Raw genomic sequence first — 21,739 nt, 5'->3', positions numbered from 1 at the left:
ATGAAGTGTCCATGAAAGGAGTTAATCAGTTATTTCAAAAATAACTCTCCACGTAGACAAGCCCCAGAACTGCATATAGTAGGGAATTATTTACAGGAGCCGCACAAGGAGCTAATTGTCCTACAAAAATGAAATCAGAGTTATTGTGAATCTTCTAGGTGGAATTAGAAAAAAACCCCAACAACAAACTGGTAACATTTCAACCACAGGGTCTATTCCACAGTTCTGGAATACAATCGACTATATTTTAGAGTCACCAAATCCTAAGGATACTCTATTCGTGGTTTCACCTCAAAGCTTAAAGCATGCTCTGCCATACCACCTAGAGGATAATTCTTAGAACAGTGAAAATGACTTGTAATAGGCTTTTGAAAATTTTCAAGGGAAAAATATGTAACAACTTCTGTTTTATTGGTGCCATTTCAGTTTGCCATTTTCCAGGCCCTTGCATAAAAACCCAATTTCATTTACCATTGAAATCTAATGTTTGGAGAACACAATGAGGCACCCAAAGCACAAAGGACAATCTGAATATGTTTAACAGGGTCATTATTTACAAGTTGTATCCAGGCCAACTACTTCCCTAGGTCCACTACCTGATGCAAGCTGTGCCAGAAATAAGCACCCAGCAGAGAGATAACAAAAATAAGCCTCTCAGGGGAAGCCTTTTGCTCCAAAAATGCACAAGCTCAGAAAACTGCTCAGAAAGGATTTTCTTTCCCACATGTGCTTTAAAGCTTTGTACATGTGCACCTTTCCTTGCAGTGCTCCAGAAGAGGGGAGCAGGCAGTGGCCTTACAAGAAGACTTTGAGCTGATCAGAGGGTGCCAGACTGAAGGCATGCCAAGACTCTGTTGTGGAACTCCACTTCCCGGTCATGAGATACTTGATCTAGGGATATGTGAAGATGAGCCCTGGAAACATGCTAATCTGCTCCCTCCTGTTTTCATTTTAATTTCTAAAGTCATGGTTGTATTAATTATGCAGCAAGTGCTTGCAAGTACTCTTTCTTCCAAGTTCTACAAACCTCTGAGCACAGGATCCAATATGCCAAGTGCAAGGCTTCGCTCTGCCTGATGAGAAGGTTTCCAGGTTGTCCACTACCACTGTAGGTAAGAGTCTGGTATGGACATAAGCACACCAGTTCCTGTAAGGGACAGAAGATAAATACAATTAAAAGTACAAATAACTTTTTCCTCAATATGAACAGAATAGAATAGAGTATTTCAGTTGGAAGGGACCTACAATGATCATCCAATCCAACTGCCTGACAATTCAGGGCTGACCAAGTTAAAGCATGTTATTAAGGGCATTGTCCAAATGCCTCTTAAACACTGGCAGGCTTGGGGCACCAACCACCTCTCAAGGAAGCCTGTTCCAGTGTTTGACCACCCTCTCGCTAAAGAAAAGCTCCCTAATGTCCAGTCTAAACCTCCCCTGGTGCAGCTTTGAACCATTCCCATGCATCCTGTCACTGGATACCAGGGAGAAAAGATCAGCACCTCCCGCTCCACGTCCCCTCCTCAGGAAGCTATGGAGAACCATGAGGTCGCCCCTCAGCCTCCTTTTCTCCAAACTAGACAAACCCAAAGTCCTCAGTGGCTCCTAATCGGACATCCCTTCCAGACTTTTCACCATTTTTGTTGCCCTCCTCTGGATGCATTCAAAGACCTTAACATCCTTCTTAATTTGTGAGGCCCAGAACTGCACGCAAGGTGAGGCCACACCAACGCTGAATACAGTGGGATAATCACCTCCTTTGATCACCTGGTTATTCTGTGTTTGATGCACTCTAGGATGTGGTTTGCAGTCTTGGCTGCCAGGGCACACTGCTGACTCCTATTGAGCCTGCTCTTGACCAGACCTTTCTGCAGGGCTGCTCTCCAGCCACTCCTCTCCCAATTCATATTTGTGCCTGGCATTACTCCATCCTAGGTGCAGAATCCAGCATTTCATCTTGCTAAATTTCATCCCATTAATCATAGCCAAATATTCCAATCTATCTAGATCCCTCTGCAAGGCCTCTTGTCCCTCAAGAGAGTCAACAGCAACTCCCAGTTTGGTATCATCAGCAAACTTGCTAATGGTGCATTCAATTCCTAAAGGCAGATCGTTGATAAATATATTGAGCAGGACTGGCTCTAGAATAGAACCCTGAGGAACACTGCTGGTGACTTGTCGCCAGTCAGCCCCATTCACTACAAACCTTTGAGCTCTGCCCTTCAGCCCATTCATCACCCAGCACACCATGAACCCGCTCATCCCACAGTTGGACAACTTGTCCAGAAGGATTCTGTGAGGGACAGTATCAAAAGCCTTACTAAAATGCAGAAAAACTACATCCATCGCCTTCCCTTCATCCACTAGGTGGGTGATCTTATCACAGAAGGATATTAAATTAAACAGGACATTCCATTTATGAACCCATGTAGACTGTGCCTGATGATTGCATTATTCTTTAAACACCTTTCAACAGTACTTGGTATAATCTTCCCCATAATTTTTCCAGGAAGTATGGTTAGACTAAGAGGTCTGTAGTTCTCTGGGTCTTGCCTCATGTCCTTTTTGTAGATTGGAATAATATTGATGACATATTGAAATATGATGATATATGATACTTAAAGGGGAAAGTTAAACCCATAATTTAGGGATAGGACTAAGTTATGAAAATTAAGTTTGTTTTCTCTCAGACTGCCAGTGTAGACTTGAGCAATTACCTAGTCTTTGTGCTTCAGCTACCCGTTAACAACAAAGAAAACAGACAATCATTTCTCCATCTCTACATATATTTATATTGCAAATCTAAGTTTTTCTCTGTAAATATTTGTGGAGTACCAAGTACAAAGAAGCTCTTCCAGACTGCAGTAATGACAGATCTTAAAATACACCTACATTTCAGATTATAGAAACTGTTTATCCAGAATTCAAAGGACTGTTTAGTAAGGTTTTTAACCTCCCATAACTTTGCCTTTATGGATAGACATTTCTATTCTTCCTCTCTTTCCCCAGCATTATTGTGATTACATGTAGACTGTGTTCTGCAGTGCACTCCGAGGTCAAAACCACACACAGCAACAATGTGCCACAGCTCTATGCCTGCCCATGCCACTGGCTACACACCCAGAAGAGGAAGTCACAAACAAAATTATCAAACTGTTGATCACTGCAGGCCAGGACGTAGGAGCTGGTAGGTGTGAGGCCAGGTTTGTTTTTTGTTTTTTAAAAAGGATTCGAAGGAGATTGCAAGAAACCGCAAACTGTTAAATTGGATTTTGAAACCAGGCAACTTGGTAGAAGCTACAGTAGAGAACCGAATTAAGTACAAATTATAAACTGATTAATGGCTTGGGACAGATTTGTACAGGGAAATCATGCCTCAGAAACCTATTGCCATTCTCTGAATCAGAAGCAGGTAGATAAAGGGGTGATTTTCAGAGGTTTTGGCAAGGTCATTTACCAAAAGCTATTAAAGGGTTGGGGGGGGAGAAGCAATCAAAAAAATCTGTCACGTAGTGAGAGGATAGATCCTGTTATAGATTAATAAGGCATTAAATCGGAGAGGTGAAAGACTAGTTAGCTTTCTCAAGAAACAGTTTATCAGCAGAATCCCACATGAATCTGTAAAAGACATATTCATTAATGAGGGGAAAAGCAGGTGAATAGGGAGATGACAAAGCTAAACAACATAATTTTGTGTAGTAAACCTAAAGCTGATCTTGAAGAATTGCAGAAATACCATGATACTGAATTTACAACTAATTAAGTGTCAGAAAATGGTCTTGTGATGCTGAGTCAGGCACAAATAAAGACAGCTTTATACCGACAGTATGACTACCTAAATTAACTATCATCAGGAAAAAGACCTTGGAGTCATTGGGATTAGCTCTTTGAATATGCTGATTTAGTATTTTGCATTAACTAAACTAGTGAATCAAATACATTAAATTACCAGGGAAAGAATAGAGAACAAACAGAAATCACCACTGTTTCAGTACATCAACTCCTTGTTGCTGTATATGAGTCTACGGTCAGCCCCCAGTTTGCATACAGAATTCAGTTTCGTTCCTACATCCTAAAGAGAGGGGAAAAGAAAGATACAAACAGAAGATGAAGAACAGGAGGGATGGGAAATCACAATGTTCATTATTCCATTGGTCTTGTTATGCCAAAGAGGCATCAAAACAAAACAGGTTTAAAGGAAAAAAAAAAGGGGTGTGTGGGGTGGCGTTTCCACAAACATAGACCATGCCAGATTTGGAGTTTTGGAAGCCAAATAGGATTTAAAAAAGCAGTTATATGATTTCATGAAAGAACATGCCACTAGGGTGTTGCTGTTAGTTTGTTGGGGTTTTTTTTAAACATAAAATCGTAGCTGTAATCTTTATCTCAGGAAGTCCCCCAGCTGCAGATTGCCAGACATCCTTAAGAAAGTATTATTGCATTTCTGCTGATGGAACAAACATCTGGTATAGTAGTGATTTTTTTTCTTTTTCCCTAACTTAGGATCATACATTATTCCTTTGTCCATGCTGAAAATATTTCATTTTTAACTTGGCATGTTAGTGACAAGACATTGTTTCAGTTGTAGGGCTGGTGAACTTGCAAGTACTTCCATACCAATATTTTCATACCAGAACTTAAAGTTCATCTTCCTGGGTCACGTTTTGCTGCTAACCTTTGCTTCCAGTTGTAATAGTTCTGTTAGTGTTTCACAATCCAGTAAGGAAATATATATTTACATTACCCAGCTGGCCCTGAAATCAGTAACTTGCTATAGGCTCCTTACAGTGGAAATCAAAATACAATTAAGACCAGATTAGTTCCATTTACTTAACTGGCATTAGTACAGATTTACACTGCTTCAAACAAGAACAACGGCACAAAACACAAAATAGTATCAGAGTTTATCTGATTGCTTTCGTCTTCCAAGATCCTACCAATGCACTTGCATCAAAATCAGTAGTGCTTTACTGGGAAAATGATTCCTGAGGAAAAAGCAGGATAACCTAGCAAGAAAGATGCTAAGTAAAGCCAACAGATTGCACCTCTCAGTATTTCTGCTGCCAGTATGATATTGTGGTGCTCCCTCACACAACACATATTGTTTAATTGATGAATAATGTGTTGGGTTTTTATTGAGTCTCTTTGATCTGATTTCGCTCGCTCATTCTCCACTTCCTCGAGAGTTTTCATTAGGATAATATTTCTTTTTAATTGGGTATGAAAAGGCTGTGCTTTCGTTTGATGCTTCCTTTATGTTCTGTCTCCTCTAGCTATAGCCTTTTGTCTGTGTGTATAAATTAGAGACAGCATGAATAAATATTTACCAGAAATTAAACGCATCTCTCAACCACAAGCTTAAAGATTAGGTACTCTTCTCACTACCTCTGTGGAAGCCGAAGCGACTATATGCAAGTTTAAGACACAAAAAATTGGCAGAATCAAAAGGAGATTTAAGTCTTTTGAGTTTTACAGAGGGATCATGAAGTTACTTACACCACCCCTCTGGTTGGGGCATATGGGTCCTTTAAAGTCTCCTGTAGGCTGAGAACATGGAGACTAGCAGCACCGACAAAATAATAATATCTGTGGCTAAACGTTGCCAGCAGTTAGCCAGAGAGGGTGCTTGTAGCTCCATCCCTACCAGTACATCTCTGCAGCAGCAAGGGAAGATAGACACTCCCTCTTGCCAAGTGTTGATCAGCAGCAGGACATGGCAGGGCACTTAGGTCCCTTACAAGCACAACCAGGGAGATAGATAGCTTTTCCATAGGGCTTCCTTGCTGAGCATCAGGGAGCAGCAAGAGCAGGACGAATCGCTAGTAGGAGGTGATCCAGGAGGGGAGATGGGTGATGACACAAGCTATGCACTGATTTCACCACCAGCATGCCAGTACCACAGCACCAGAGATAGGCAAGCAGCAGTAGGGTGACCGGAAAAGGTCAGCCAGCATCCCAGCAAGTACCAAGCAGAGGCTAGGTGACAAGTGAGGTCCAAGAGGACTGCTAGAGACAAGCACCTTTATGAGGAGAACAGGCTCAAACCTGGACTTAAATGGAGCCCCTAACCCATGGGTGTGAGTGGAAGTTTCAGATGAGGCTACTCAGGGCTTGGCTACTGAATGCCTTTCTCACTACCGGCATGAGGTCTCTTCCGTTTCACAGCCGTAGTGAGGGTTCTGCATATTCATACCCAAGATTAAAAAAAATATGCTTTTCTCTGAAGTGCAGCACAGAGATTAAAAAAAATAATCTCTCTCAGCGTATGAATGAGACACTAAACATTTCTTAGCAGATGCAGAAAGTGATACTGGGCCAGACTGACAATAGTCTGTTCAGGAAGAGTTTTGATTAAGCATGGTGGTTTGCTTATGATTTAAACTTGCTATAGAGAATGTAAACATCTAAACTCCTGAATAACTCTCAGCAGCGTATCTCAGTTGGCATATAAAATCTGATCAGAAGACATCTGGAGTGATAACATCACCTCAAACAGTTATGCAGTACACCACCTCTTTTACTGTTGCACATTAGCTGTCTGGAAAGTGAGGCACAAAGAGCTAACACCTTGGGCAGCTGGGTGCTAAGCTTACCACCTCTGCAAATCAAAAGCCCAAATACAGCAGTCAGATTTTAAAATCTAGGCTACAATGAGCCAGCTGTGAGATTAGGCCTTGAGCTTGTGGCTCTCTAACCTGTGCTCCACCCTCGCATGCAGATCTGACAGCTCACCAGAGAAAGGGATTAAGCAAAAGACATACAGCAGTGTTATCTGTGCCGACCTTTTCTGCAGTGTACACTGTTGGGGTATAATTTTGGTAACTGAATTCCACTTTACATCTGAACAAATGTGATCAATAAAAAGATAAAACAATGAAAACAGGCATAAAAAGCAGTTGTAAAACACATGAAAGCCCTGGAATACAGAGAGCTCAGTTTAAAAAAACCCCATCTACTTCTTCAAATTAATACAATGAATCCCCTGATTATCATTATTATTGAGGGTTGCTAGCTTCAAGGTAACACTATTGGAACTTGCCCATTTGGAGATGCCCTCCAAAGGAAAACATGGTACGATACATCCTAAATGTATCGGTTAAGGACTGCGTTTGGTTTTTAAAGATAGGCTGAACTCAATCTCTGGTCTCTACCATAAATTTAACTCAACTTGAGCAGATTGTTTCTATTTAAAATATTTAACTCATTCTTAAGCTACATGAGTGCAATGTCTGAAGCTGTGGTTCTCACATGGCTCAGCAATCTTTGATCAGGCTAAATTGGAGGAAATATTCTCAGCAAAAGAGCCCCTGGTGTGACTCATAATTAGGTTTATGCTACCAATGAAATAAGCTCATTAAGAGATGTTAAAAATGTAAATATAATTTTGAAATCAAATTGTCTGAAAAAAAGTAGATTTGGAAATAGAAGATGAAGCGTGATGGAAGAACTATGACAGGCTGTGTTAATGCAAAGGCAAAACAGAAGACAACTGATTTGCATAAGAGGACTTTAGACCTGAAAATCCTCTTTACCCTCCATGGAATAATGTATTCCAGATCAGCAACACAGGCTTCTAACATGCAGATTTTGTTGAGAGCTGCAGGAGCCTGGCGTTTCTTTTGCATTGAGCCTGATTTCAATCAGGAAAGCTGCATTTAAAAACAAAACAAAATCCTCGCAACATACAACAGAAATCCAGCCTGGGGCGAGTGGTGCAAGTCCTCGACTGGCAGAAAGCCCATGTGACAGATTTCATCCCCCTCTTGCATGTATTGGCCAGGAAAACTCACTGGTAGCAAGGTGTAGGAGAGTATCTCTGAGCCCTCAGGCCTTTAAAATAGCTTCTTTGCTTGTGATATTTGCAGCAGTATTTCCAGCTCGAATCAAAGCACTGCTACCCCTACTCTACATCAAGTGCAGTTTGACCCTATCTGAGAATTAGGGCATAGTACAAAGAGCAGCATTTGTTCCTTTTGCAACCAATAAGCATGTCTACACTGCAGCCTTGGCAGGCCTAAGTCCTCTGGGTTTTATGGCCATTGCAAATTCAAAGTCCTGAGTTGCTAACGGGCCATGGAGACTTGACGGATCCATGGTCCATTTAGGCTGGAGCAAAGCACCTACAACTGGCAGGCCATTAGTGAGCATTCCCAGCAAAAACCAACTTCCCCGTCCACATAATGAAACCACATATTCATCATAGGGGATGAATAGTAGGTAATGTCTCAGCAGTAGTTATTTACTTATTCTTGTTTAAGCTTTCACAAGCAGCAAATACAGTTTCTTAATTTGCTGTGCAGATTTCTGAGGCTAGACTTGACTTTATAAGACGAAAAATACCCCACTTGGTTTGAAGTAGCTGTATAAGCACTTTTAAAAGCACTGTGCTTTTACGTATATCCCTGGGTCCTGATTCAGAAGACACACACCTGACAACACTCAGAAGTCTGCAAACTCATCATCGCTTCATTGGCATGTTGACAGCATTCTTAAAATGATAGAATCATAGCATGGTTTGGGTTGGGAAGGACCTTAAAGATCATCTAGTTCCAACCCCCTGCCATGGGCAGGGACACCTCCCACTAGACCAGGCTGCTCAAAGCCCCATCCAGCCTGGCTTTGGACACTTCCAGGGATGGGGAATCCACAGCTTCTCTGGACAACCTGTTCCAGTGCCTCACTACCCTCACAGTAAAGAATTTCTTCCTTATATCTGATCTAAATCTCCTCTCTTTCAGTTTAAAAGCATTACCCCTCATCCTATTGACCCACCCCCTGATAAAGATCCCTCCCCATCTCTCCCATAGGCCCCCTTCAGGTACTGGAAGGGGCTACGTTTTCCCCGGAGCCTTCTCTTCTCCAGGCTGAAAAACCCCAACTCTCTCAGCCTGTCTTCATAGGAGAGGTGCTCCAGCCCTCTGATCTTCTTTGTTGCCCTCTTCTGGACCCGTTCCAAATCCCGTCTAATTTTCAGTTAGCTGACTTTATGCTCTGTTTTACCAACTCTTTGGTGGTAGCCTGGGTGCCCCGTCTGCGCCGCCCGTCCCCAACCGCGGAAGCGGCAGGAGGCTCCCCCCATGGCCCCCCGCGGGCTGCCACCACCGTGGCGGGAGCCACCGCCGTTTGCCTGCCGCTACCGGCAGCCGGGGCCTGGGTGAGACCTTCTCTCCCACGCCAACAGAGCGCAGCCCTGTACCGCCTCTGCCGTGAGGCGATGGCAGGGGCCGTGAAGCGTTGTGAGGCGGGGCCGTGTGAGGCGGGGCGGTATGAGGCGCTGCCGTGTGAGGCGCTGCCGGGCAGGGCCGGCAGATGGCGGCCGTTGCCCGCAGTGGCGGGAAGCTGCCGGTGACCGTTAAGGCGCCCGTCGGCCGGTCGCTCCGTGGCGCTGGCGACGGGCGGGGCCGTATGGGCGCGTCTGTCCGCCACCGCCACCCCGCTGATGGCCGCTGAGGGGAGCGGGCCGGGGAGGTGGTGTGGCCATGTTAAATTCGGGTACAGCCCGCAGCGGTGGCACCAGAGGTCAGGGAGAGGCCCCCCCCGCCGCCTTCCCTTGCCTTGTGCTGAGCTCCCGGGGGCTGTAGGGAGAGGAGAGGGCCTGCAGGAAGGAGAGCAGCAAAAGGAGAAAATCAATTTGTTTGACTCCAAAGAAGGAGTGCTGTGACTGCTTGCCTGGTGTGTGACAGGATTATTCAGAATACATTCGCAGTCAGCCGCAATGTTTTTGTTCAACTTCAGCAGGCTTTGAACCAGTCCTCTTGGCGCTGTGGTACCCGATGTCGGTGAAAGTGCAACTTACACTAACATTGAAAAATTAAAATTTCCTTAGGGTGAGAAGGTGAGTGGAAGTTTATGAGGCTGCAACAACCCCTTCCACAGCACATTTCCACTGTAAACTGTTCTTTGGGTACATTGCCGAGAAAAAAACAAGCAAACCCCAGCAAAAACTACCAGCTGCAGAATATCAGGTATACCTGCACGTGATCACTTCCACTTGCTTCTAAGCACAGATCCTTGTAAGCAATCCTAAAGCCACTCAACAGGAACACCGGTGGCAGCCCGGCCACAAAGGGTATAGATTTTGTTCTGCCCTTTTCATATTATGTCAGAAAACGAGTTATTTTTATCCGTAAGCAAATTAGATTACCTGGCTTTTAATAGAAATGCTATTGAATCAGTGCAGCTGAACATCACTGAATCATGAAAATGAGATTATTGTGTTGCTGAAGCAATGCGAAAGGACCCAGATCTGGAGCCATTGTTAAAGTCCATGCATGGCTTGGTGGTTGTCCCTCATTCACATTGTATGCAGTTTAATGGTATTGCACAGAATAGTTTATGAAAAACTAATCTTGATTCTATACCTGTTTTCATTTTGTATTGTCCTTTGCACCTTGGCAAAAGGGATGTAGAAAGATGCTACAAGCATCCAGAGTTGGTAGATGCCTTGCGAGGAGAGGCTGAGGGATTGGGGCTTGGTCAGGCTGGGGGAGTGCTTTAAAGGGCAACTAACTGCAACCCCCTCAGGCCTTACAGGTAGACTGCTTAGAAGCTGTATCTAGGCTCTTCCTGGCAGTTTGTAGCAGGAGGGCACGAGAAACCTGGCCCAAATTGAAACAAGAGAGGTTCAGACTGAGTATGAGAAACTTGTTCCCCATGAGGACACCCAGGCACTGGAGCAGGACCCAGAGAGGTTGTGCAATCACCAGCCCAGAGCGTGGAGCTCAGTACCTGACTGGATCAAGCCCCAGACAACCTGGTCTGATCTCACACCTGGCCCTGTTGTGAGCAGGGAGGTCAGACTAGAGACCTCCCGAGATCCCTTCAAACCTAAATGTTCTGTGAACCTGTGATCTTTGCTAATATATCTGTCTCCTTTGGGTGATATGATTGGTCTTCCAAATACAGTAGGTTAAGTGCATTCATCCACAAAATCATATACCGACATGGTGTGTAAGAAATACTTTTTTTTTTTTTTTTAACCTAGGGTCTTTCCCAGTCTGAAAGACTGTTACACAAAGATCAGAGTATAAGCCCTGAATTTAATTTGTATAAAATTACATTGCTGTGATATATTTTCAGTTTGCTTTAAACAACCTGCCAAGTTTGGATGAGGAGAGGTTATGTTGATTGACATAATGTAAATACTCAGATTATAAGAATAGAAAGCACCCTCACAAAGTTTTTTTTGCTATTGCATGGGAGACCAGGTTCTGGTTTCAGCAACTTCCTTTGAACTCCACTAGGCAACTACAGAGACCTCTCACCTTTTGATACGAGTGATACGGTAAATTCTGTATCCTTAAATGAACATCAATCATCTTTCAAAAATATAAGTGCTAATTCAAAGAGCAAATATAAACCTGAACAAAACTCAGTTAATTTTTTAGGTTCATTGCCTGGCTTCCTTTGCTCTGAAATGTATGAATCTCAGCTGAAATAAAAGTTCGGTACTCACTAGGGACTGGCCATAATCAAATCAAATTGGGAAATCTGTTTTACATGTAGATTGGAAGGGAAAACCTGGACTGTCTCTGAAAAATGCATTTGATACCCAATATAATATAGTATGTGATGGTAAAATATGTTATGGGATATGTTTTTAGTCCTGAGAAACAGCTAACTTGTTGACACTGAAGTATCAGGTGGAGTGAGTCATACCATTTGTTTAATGGGTTTGTTTCAGGACTTAGGGTCCTGACATTTTGTCCTGTCTATCACAAAACACAAATTCTACTTTCATCATTCATTTCCTTTTTTTGTACGTACAGTGCTAAAGCCTTGGACTGTGAACAGCCTCTTTGTCTCATCCAAGTTTTTATTTACTGTTGTGACCAATTGTGCGTCCTACCTTGTGCTACAAAAATTAATTCACAATTTCCACCTATCTAGCACTTTGATAATCTGTTTTAGCACTTAAAAAGTTGTCTTCTTGTGAACCAGATCAGGTCTTTTTAGACCCTATCTCCCTCTCTGTGATCAGAGCCCTTCAAAGTAATCAAACTTTCCCAAAGATAGAATTAGGACTTTTGAGAAGATATCCATTAATCTGCTTTGAGAATCATCCAGTACAACACATCTGAAAACCCAGACAAACTGCTCTTTAAAAGGCTCTTAATTCTGCATTTTTCCCTCTGGAATACAATTTTTTTTTTCCATTATCTAATTGACTCAGAGTACAAAATTCATTAAGGTAGTTGTGTTCTAGTTTACTGTTACTGCTTCTCAGGTGAGCTCCAGTGGTACTGGTTTTCACTGGTTAGTTAGTTCTTGTCTAATCTACAGTGAAGGAGATTGCAGTATGTCAGTGATGGCTTCTCCGCTTTGAGAAATACTAACCAAAAATAGTCTTTATAAGTGACAAAATGAAAATGTTAAAAAAGAAAATCCATCCCAATTCCAGGGGTGAATGTTGTACTTTAATCCATTTATAGTGTTGTTTTGGGCAGTTTCTCTTTTCTTATTTCGCTTCATTAAATGGTTAAATGCCTTGCCAGTTGCTTTGTACCTGATTTGCCACCTACTCACGCAGAGCAATATCTTTACGCTGTCACTGATTGATTTCTTAGGGGCCTCTTGAACAAAAAGGATCTGAGCCAAAGTCCATGAAATTCGAGGTGATTTTTTTCCCAGGATTTTCCTCATGACCTGTGGTGTTACTTACCAGGAGTATAATAAAGAATAGATGCTTTGAGATTTGGTAGAAAAAATTGTCTTTTGAAACACTTGCATTCTGTAACTGGCAACACAGATAATGCCTTTGGAAAACACATGGGGATACCTTGCTGCTCACCTTCTTCTTGCCATGTCTATTCTAGGAATTACTGTCAGTTTTCTAAAATGTTAATTATATTCAGATTTGTAAGAATGCATATTTTCTGTGGAGACTTGAGCAGATGTTTCTGGTGTACCTTAAATGAAATGCTAAAGAGTCGAATGTTTGCAGTGGCTGGCACGCTAATCCTAACACTGTGTACAGTTTGTTACAGTAATCTTAATCTATGCAGTGGGGTGAAGAGACGTTAGCAGGGATGGAAAACAGCCTGTTCCTAATCCTCCCTGTTCCCATGGCAGATGAAACAAAGAGCAAGAGCAAAAAGAAGCATGAGCATCAATGCAGTAGTTAGTGTAATGAGATGAATGGAAACCTTTATTATATTTATTAAAAAATTTCAGAAGTCATCTGTATAGTAATGCTTTATCTGAATCTGATCACAGAAAAATTAAATAACCAACTATGAGAAGGCTAAGAAAAAAAGATGCTGGGGCTTTTTGTCTTTTATAAGTATCTCATGAGTGTCTCAAAAGCAACCTGGGTGGAGATGTGATGTTTTTTGTTCCCAGTGCTATGTTTCCCGTGCTACTGAAAACAGTCTGTCATGACTCTGCCTAGCCACCATTGCTGAAAGGCTGTGTCAGAAAACCCAGGCTTTGGATTTTGTTATTTCCTGAATTTTTGTCTAGTTTTCAGAAATTATTATTTCATCACGTACAGTTCAGATTTGTATGGACATGTGTTTACCATTTCTTCTCTCTCTGAAAGACAAAACATCCTACAAGGTCTCTCTGGAAGTTAGTGCAAGCTGGGTAAACCATCTCCTGCAATGTCTCCTTCCCACTCAGGTACTGGAACCACTTGAAAAGTGATCACCAAGTTGAAGCAAACAGATCCTTTAATTCATTCTGTGTGTGGGACATCAGCAGTGGAAAAGATTTCCTCAATGCATGGGGTACAATAGCATTGATATAAACAAAAAGTCTATGAATCGCATGGACCCTGTGCAGCTCTTTGCCCCATGCCGGTTCTGCTGTACAGTGTGCAGTAGTACCTAAGCTGCACAATGTGGTACAGTGTTTTGCTACTTCACGCCAGCAATCTCAGTCATCTGTTAATGGTTTTACTTCTGTACTCAGCAGAAGACAACACTAATCTCTAAATAGTTGCGTTAAAATTCTCTTTGGACAGTTACATTTTCTTTGTAACATGCCACATGCATCATTATGGAACTGTATAATTATGTTCTTTGCCCCATTTATTCTGTGGATGAAATAGCAATAAAGTAATGAATTCCAGCACTTAGGTGAACAATATGCTTTGCTCTTTAGCACTGTAACTACACGTGCATTCAGCATGTGCAGGAAAATTAGATTGTGGGCTTATAGCCAAGCGTCAGAAGTACATTCAGGGTGCTCCTGGAGAAGAGTGGCTCATTGCAAAGGTCTTCGGCATGGTTGGAACACAACATTGTGTGGGCAAAGCAAGCACTGCTTGTCAAACATCCTCTGACACTTAGCCACCAAGGCAACCTAAGTACCAGTGTCAGAGGTTCTTCCTGCCAGGTTGTAGTGAATATACCTAGTGAGGCAGAAACCTAAGCCATGCGTGACTTTATTTATTGTAAATGCACAGTGATGCAAAATCTTAAGAAATTGATTCAAGAATTGTTCTTCCTGCTCCATTAAAAAGTGACATGATCAAAAGAGACTGAAGCTTGTATTAACTAACTAGGCAGTTGAATCAGGTTTCTATGTTTCTTGTGTATGTGAACCATCTGCTGAGCTTAACCATTCATTTTAATTTGTCAGTACCCTAGAAATTGTACCAAGCTGATACGGGCAAAAGCAATTTCTGGGGAGAAATGCAGACATCTGGTCATGAGAATGAAGTATTTCAGCACTCCTACCACATGTGACAGATAAGCAAATCTGTCCCTGGTGCTGACTTTATTAAACCCTTCTGTGCCTAGTAATAAAATACTGTCACCTCTCCATTACCCAAGGTAATGGCAGGGGAAGTCTATGAAGATCCTCAGTGGATTCATGATAATTGGAAAATGTGCAACATATACAAACTAAGAGAAAAGAGTAACATAGAGCCATCCAAAAATGTGGAGATAGTGTGGTTAATTTACAGCCTGAATGAATGTCTCGTGTGTTCAGGAGCTGCCTTGATAGGAATTAATAAAACTGGGTTCAGAATGGGAGGATGAGTGTGCTAGTCTCAGGACTCAGCCTCAGACTTGCTCCACAGCACCAGTTATTTAAGCTGCTTTATACAGTGAAATACTGCAATTCTCTCTCTCCATGGACTAAAAAGTTCTGTCTCACATGAACTCAATTGAAAAGAATGTATCATCAGTTTTCTTCTTTGATGCCAAATTGGTGCTCACATTTAATGTCACTGAACTTTGGAAAAACTCTCTCGCTGCTGCTGAAACAGAGCTGTAGTTTTCCAGCATTTCTTTATTCATTGATACAGCTAGCATTGGTGGTTGTCAGAAATATTCTTCAGATGCAGACTTTGAAAATCTGTGAAATATTTCCAAATCGTGCTCTTCTGACATTTTAATGTGAATTTTGGAAAAATAGAATGAACCAGAACTTTTTTCTAATCTAGTGCTGGTATGCCCGTGATATGTGAACATAATATTGTCCTCAGATAATCTAGGGTAGAGACAGTGAGGGAATTATCTTTGTAATTAAGCCAGTAAAGCACACGACTTCCTTCAGAAAGGGGTATTTAAGTAATTAAGCTTGTACAATGGGCACATATTGTACCTTGTGGGTAATCTAGTAGCCCTGGAGACTCTCCAGCAAAGTGTATGTATGGCTATTTTTAAAATTATAAATATATTAAAACCAAAATGCCCATTCTTGTTTTGTTTTCCTTCCTCTTGTCTCTCCCTGACCTCTCTCTATTGTTGCTTCTCTATGGAGCCTCTTAACATCAGTGTCGCTGCACATATGTTAGCACAATGGGTTGCCATAAAGAGAGTCAGGCTGCTCCTACAAGGTCACTCAAAATTTGGGTTGGAATACAGTCTATAACCAAAGAGCTGCTTTAATTCAAAGTAAATTCAAAAAGCAAATTGTGCTTCCAAATTTCCTCAGAGGTAGTACACTTTACAACTATGAAATCTGCTGTTGAGTCATTCATGCTGTGCTCAGGCATGAAATGAGTAAACCTTGAAGAAAGCTGTATGTATTTATTGGAAGTTTTACAGCATCTCTTTCACTTTATCTGCAATAAAGATGCAAATATTTTTTTTAAAGAAAATACATGCTAGAAATGGATTTAGGGTGTAGTCAATAACACCTGCACATAATAAATAAAAATGCTTGTGTTCTTATGCAGAGTTTCTCAGCAGTAGCTTTCCAGGTGTTTCACAGCAGTGAAACATTGAGTAATTCAGTAACATTGAGAACAGAAGAATTGGCATTTTTTCATAACTTTACTGAAAAAAAATGAGTCACAAGCAACTTTATTATTCATCCAGGTCTAATTCATAGGGAAAGGGAGACAGCATAATGAAGTGACTTACTTAAGTCACAGTCAAGGTCAGTGACAAAACTGGAAGAAAATCTCAAATAACAGCTGATTGTAAAAACACCGCTATGAGGTAGGAAGACCGGGCTTGTAACTCAAGAATCTTCATATGAAAAGGATTGAGCCACACCTAGAACTGTATACCCTTGCTAGAGAGTGGCTATGTAGTCCAGCAGTTCGAGAAAGAAAGTGAGAATTCAGCATTATGCTTTATGCTGGGGTTTCATGCCACTACACCCTCCTGTAACATTGATATGCAATCCTAGCTTTATCTCTAACTTGCTCAATGGACTGAAAAAAAAAAAAGGCCTTTATAGGTGTTGGACAGCAGGTTGCTCCTCGACCACGCATGAAATAACGTGCTAGCCAGTACGAGATTTGCTTATTTTGCCTTTCTGCAGTTGCAACGCCATCGCATTGTGATAAATACAATACGAGACCTTTTTCACCAGAGACTAATTTTTTGCTTTCTGTATTTATGTCTTATGTAAAAGGTAGAAACAATACCTGCCAATTCACAGAGTTTTTCTGAAGATTAATTTCACCGGAATACTATTCTTGACAAAAGTTGAGAAAGCTAAAAACTCTAAGGTTAGCGTATGTTAAGACCTATTTTAATGGAGATGCAGTTACCGGCTCTCACGTATAAAGAGAATCCATTTAACTCAGATTAACTTAGACACTCTGCCAGACACCATAGTAAGGCGTAACAGATGACATTCCCAACTGAAGGAGTATGTTAGGAAAGCTATCTGGGAAACACAGCTCCTTACTATGGTACTGCTTCCAGGCTGAAGCAAAAGGACTCCTTTCCTTCGCGTCTTTGTGCATCATTTCAGTTACACATGATCCAACAGATGCTCAGGTCAAGGGGAATCTTTTCTTTGATTTGAAGGAATATTAGCTCACAGCCACACATCACAAGATAATTGTAGGACTATTTCTAAGGGTTGATTTTTTCTCTTTTGTGTGAATCTGAGAGAAAGAGTTTTTCCTCCTTTTGGATGATAACATTTGGGCAAGTACTTTCAAAAGAAGAAATCTATATTCTGAAAGCCCACTCTCCATAAATACTATGGAAAACAACCAATTCTTTGTGTCTTTCATTTTTTACCAGTATCTGAATATATATCAGCAAGTAAGTGAACATTGCAACATCTCCAAAGTCAGTATTAACATTCCCATTGAGAATTGAAGACATTGGAGAACAAAGGAAATAAATGAGTGCTCCAGAGCTATAAAACTAGATGGTACAATCTGATACACTCTGTCATGCACAGCTGCTATGTATTTAGTTATACAGTTCTGAACGCACATTCACCTGCAATGCCACTTTCCATAAGTTTTTATCGAGAATAAGGTGTTTCAAATTGTCAGACATTGATGCATTTTGTACACTTACTTGCTTGTATTTTCTATTTAGTGGAGAAATTTACAAACACAATCATCTTTAATAGATTCCAAATGAAAAAGTGCATTTGCAATTTCTTTTACCCACAAGAAAAGAAAGAAAAAAAACCAGCAAAAGTTTACTGTGCATAAAAGAGTGAGGCATCTGTTGTAGTCCTTTCCTACCCATATGTGATAGTGACTTTCCTGTTGGTTTTGAGATAACTACCCTGAGGAATAAAATATTGCAGCATTTACTCTGTTGCAAATGTATGGATTTGACTGAGTAAATACTGCAGGTTTGGTCCCTTGCTTGTTTTTGATGGTCTTCTTTAAGAAGAAAACAATTTTAGTGAAATGACTAGAAATTTTGCCAACTATTTTGCTGGGAACAGGAAAATAACTATTCCTAACCAGTACCTAGGAGACAACAAAAAGTATGTAAATTTCCTTACTTTCCCCTGGTAGTTTCAAAGCCAGATGCTTTGGAGTTGGCGTCCTGCTGGGTACTGATGATGCCAGTGCTGTGGGATGATGATTTGAGAGATCTGTTCCCTGTAGCTGTATCCTGGCTTGTGGTGCCATCTTGTTGGAGAGGCATCTCTCTAGCATTGTTCTGTAGAGATGTCCCTTTACTGCTGGATAAGCTTCTCTTCTTATCTTTGTCAGGGTCACCATCACTGTGTCCATTTGACTGGCTTGCAGGGGTAGAGGTTGTAGGATCGGAGGTTTTCTTCACTGCTTTCATTCCCAGAGTCTTGCCTGAAGATGAAAAAGGAGGTCCCTGTGAGGCACTCACTTCGGCAGCTTGGGTCTCAGAATGGGGTGAGCCCACAATTAGGGTTGGAGATGGAGTCAAATCTGAGTGACTTGTCTGGGTTTCACCACCCTGGCTTGTGGTCCAGAACTTTCCTGGAGTATTAAATCCAAAGCTGGCACTCTGTAAGTGCAATAGGACCAGCAAGAAGATTATCTCCTTCATTCTGCTGGTTTGTAAATGCTACAAGTTATCTCACATTTATTTCCCAAGCAAGAAATCCTGTAGCTTCTCCCTCCTCCTGAGCTGCTGCTCATACAGTGAGCCTACCCAGAGGATGCCCTCACAGGCTTTATTTTCGTAGAAAGGAAACAGGTTTTGGTGTTTCAAAACTGACTGAGGAAGCCTGGCTTCCTGTTTCTGTGGATTCCTCTGCAACCTGTGACCCCTTGGAGAGCGGGAGCCTGGCAGCCTTTGTGGGAGGAAAAAAGAAGTTTCTGCAGAAGGCACAGGATAGAGATTAATGGCACAATAGAAATGTGGAAAAATATGTACTGTGAAGTCATCCTGAGGGATAAAACCTGAAATTATTAGGTAATTTTCCTTTCACATGTATGTGTACAGAGAAGAGAAGTTACTTGTCACCTGCGCCCTTTGGATGGTTCGTACTTGTGACCTTGTTATTGAAAAAAGAGTTGGTAAAACTGGTGTGCTGCATAAAGCTGAAAGTTTGCTGTGTCTCCTATTTTTGTTTGAATGTTTCAGTACACTGCTGCCAAAAGTGGGGAGATGATAAGGAAGAGGTTGACACTATATTCATCAGACCTATAGGTCTTTGGCCATTTATACTGCATCCTACTTCTGGAGTTCAGTCAACAATGTGTATGTACTATTTCTATAGTTCATTGCCCATAGGTATCTGGTGTAATTTCAGATTCTCTAGGGTATAAGAAACACCTATGTGGGCCTGGCACAGGTGGCGTATGATCTATGGGAGACGTGCCCTTCTGGGACAGGATACTTGAGGGCATTTCAAATGGTGTAAAAACCTTACATAGGGGCAGCTGAATCCCATCCTAGATCCCCATTGACTGTAACTGGAGTTTAGACACCTAGTTCACATGCAGATCCATATTTATGAACCTCTAAATCCATATCTCTAAAACCTAAATCCCACTCATAGACAATACTGAAAGGAATATCCTAGATCACTGAATCCATTCCATCTGGTTTATTGCGTACTTTTACAATTAATTAATTAAAATTAATATTATTCTAAAATAATATTAATTGCAGCCTAAACATAATATTGGGAACTTTACATGCAGAAAAGATCTGGGGAGATGGATAAAGAGTACCCAATAGCAATCCCAAGCACAAATACAGGTTGAGTGGAGGATGAATTGAGAGCAGCCCTGCCAAGAGGGATTTGGGAGTACTGGCGGAGGAAAAGCTGGACATGAACCAGCAATGTGTGCTCGCAGCCCAGAAAGCCAACTGTATCCTGGGCTGCATCAAAAGAAGCATGACCAGCAGGTCAAGAGAGGTGATTCTGCCCCTCTACTCCACGCTGGTGAGACCCCACCTGGAGTACTGTGTCCAGCTCTGGAGTCCTCAGCACAGGCAGGACATGGACCTGCTGGAATGGGTCCAGGGGGACACAAAGATGATCGGAGGGCTGGAGCACCTCTCCTATGAAGACAGGCTCAGACAGTTGGGGTTGTTCAGCCTGGAGAAGAGAAGGCTCCAGGGGGACCTTATAGCCCCTTCCAGTACCTGAAGGGGGCCTACAGGAGAGATGGGGAGGGACTTTTTAGAAGGGCATGTAGTGATAGGACAAGGGGTAATGGCTTCAAACTGGAAGAAGGGAGATTTAGATCAGATATTAGGAAGAAATTCTTTACTGTGGGGGTGGTGAGGCACAGGCACAGGTTGCCCAGGGAAGTTGTAGATGCCTCATCCTTGGAAGTGTTCAAGGCCAGGCTGGATGGGGCTTTGAGCAACCTGGTCTAGTGGGAGATGTCCCTGCCCATAGTAGGTGGGTTGTAACTGGATGATCTTTAAGGTCCCTTCCAACCCAAACCATTCTATGATTCAATAAAGAGTAAAGATAATTTTTATACCAGAAGAGTAGACAAATACTGGAGTGCATTACCCAGAGAGATTGTGGGCTCTCCATGCCTGGAGATATTCAAAACTCAACTAGACAAGACACTGAGCAATGTGTTCTAAGCCTTGCTTTGAGTTGGGTTTTGGACCCAATGACCTTTGGATGTCCTTTCCAATCTATATTACTCTATGAAATTAAGCTTGTTAGCTGCCAGGTTGAATACTGCAGTCAGGGAAGAGGAGAAGGAATTTTTCCTCCTCTAGTGCCATTCTCTAGCTCTCTGAGATTAAGGGGAGTTAGTTTCTTGTTGAAGGAAAAGAAAGGGAAAAGGTAATTGCTGAAGAAATTGCATAGAGAAATGTAACAAGAAATTTTAAAGCAGAAACAAAGCAGTAACAGAGTAGACCTGTCAGATCTGAGAGGGCATTGTCAACCTGTTCAAAAAGCCTCTAGCCACTGACAAAAGTGCTGCACTAAGGACTATGGACAATGCATTTATGAAAGCAACCTTACACACCTGGGAACAGAACAGCATCTCCTGGGCATGCTTCATACTATTTGAGGATTGCCTTTTCTTAAAAATAAAAGCAAAATCCCCATTCCATGTAAGTTTGATGATTAACAGTGACACCATGGAAAAGCTGGTAAATGACTTGCAGTTCTTTTCAAAGATATTTAAAAAAAACCCAAACAAACACAACAAACAACCCAAACATGGAGGATAAACCACTAGCTCTTATTGAAGTCAAGTAAATCTCTATGATGGCTATTCCTGTTTTGAAAGATTTGGATAACAATGCCTTGCTTTCAGTTTCCAGGTGATAGTCTGGCCTTTTATGTGTGCTAAAGGGTTGGGTTTTCCATTTGCTATGATTTTGTTTTTCTGTTTTATTGTCTCAGTAAAGCGTAGGCTTCTACTGTGCAAGTAAAACAGATGCCATTTCGTGATACAACATGTTAGAAAAGAAATGCAGCTGGGCTCCCTTTTGGAGACTTTATTTCCCCTCTCTTTTTCTTATTCATAGGACACAGGAGACAGTCTGAAGAGCAATCTCTTTTAAAGGCTAACGTACGGTATTTAATGTGAGCGTTTCTCTTTTTTGAGCTCTGTATTGGGGATTTTACCATTACCTGAATTAGCATTTGTTATCCCCTATTT

At 41.7% G+C, this 21,739-nt stretch overlaps 2 protein-coding genes across 2 annotated transcripts in view; one reads left to right on the top strand and one right to left on the bottom strand.

The window, feature by feature from the left end:
- MMRN1 (multimerin 1) overlaps positions 1-18,796 on the bottom strand; it is a 48,309-nt gene extending 29,513 nt beyond the window's left edge. Inside the window, exons 1-2 of the mRNA XM_054203720.1 lie at positions 18,169-18,796; positions 1,028-1,147 (exon numbers count right to left, since the gene is read on the bottom strand). Of these exons, the coding sequence (XP_054059695.1) occupies positions 1,028-1,147; positions 18,169-18,695 (647 nt within the window). The 5' untranslated portion in view covers positions 18,696-18,796. The remainder of the gene's footprint in view (positions 1-1,027; positions 1,148-18,168) is intronic.
- The window catches only part of SNCA (synuclein alpha), a 201,809-nt gene that overhangs the window by 22,370 nt on the left and 157,700 nt on the right, over positions 1-21,739 (top strand). The window lies entirely within an intron of this gene.

Source organism: Rissa tridactyla, chromosome 5, assembly GCF_028500815.1.
Source record: "Rissa tridactyla isolate bRisTri1 chromosome 5, bRisTri1.patW.cur.20221130, whole genome shotgun sequence".
Classification (NCBI taxonomy): domain Eukaryota; kingdom Metazoa; phylum Chordata; class Aves; order Charadriiformes; family Laridae; genus Rissa; species Rissa tridactyla.
The sequence above is the reverse complement of the archived record's forward strand: the minus strand, read 5'-3'. Positions and strand labels throughout refer to the sequence as shown.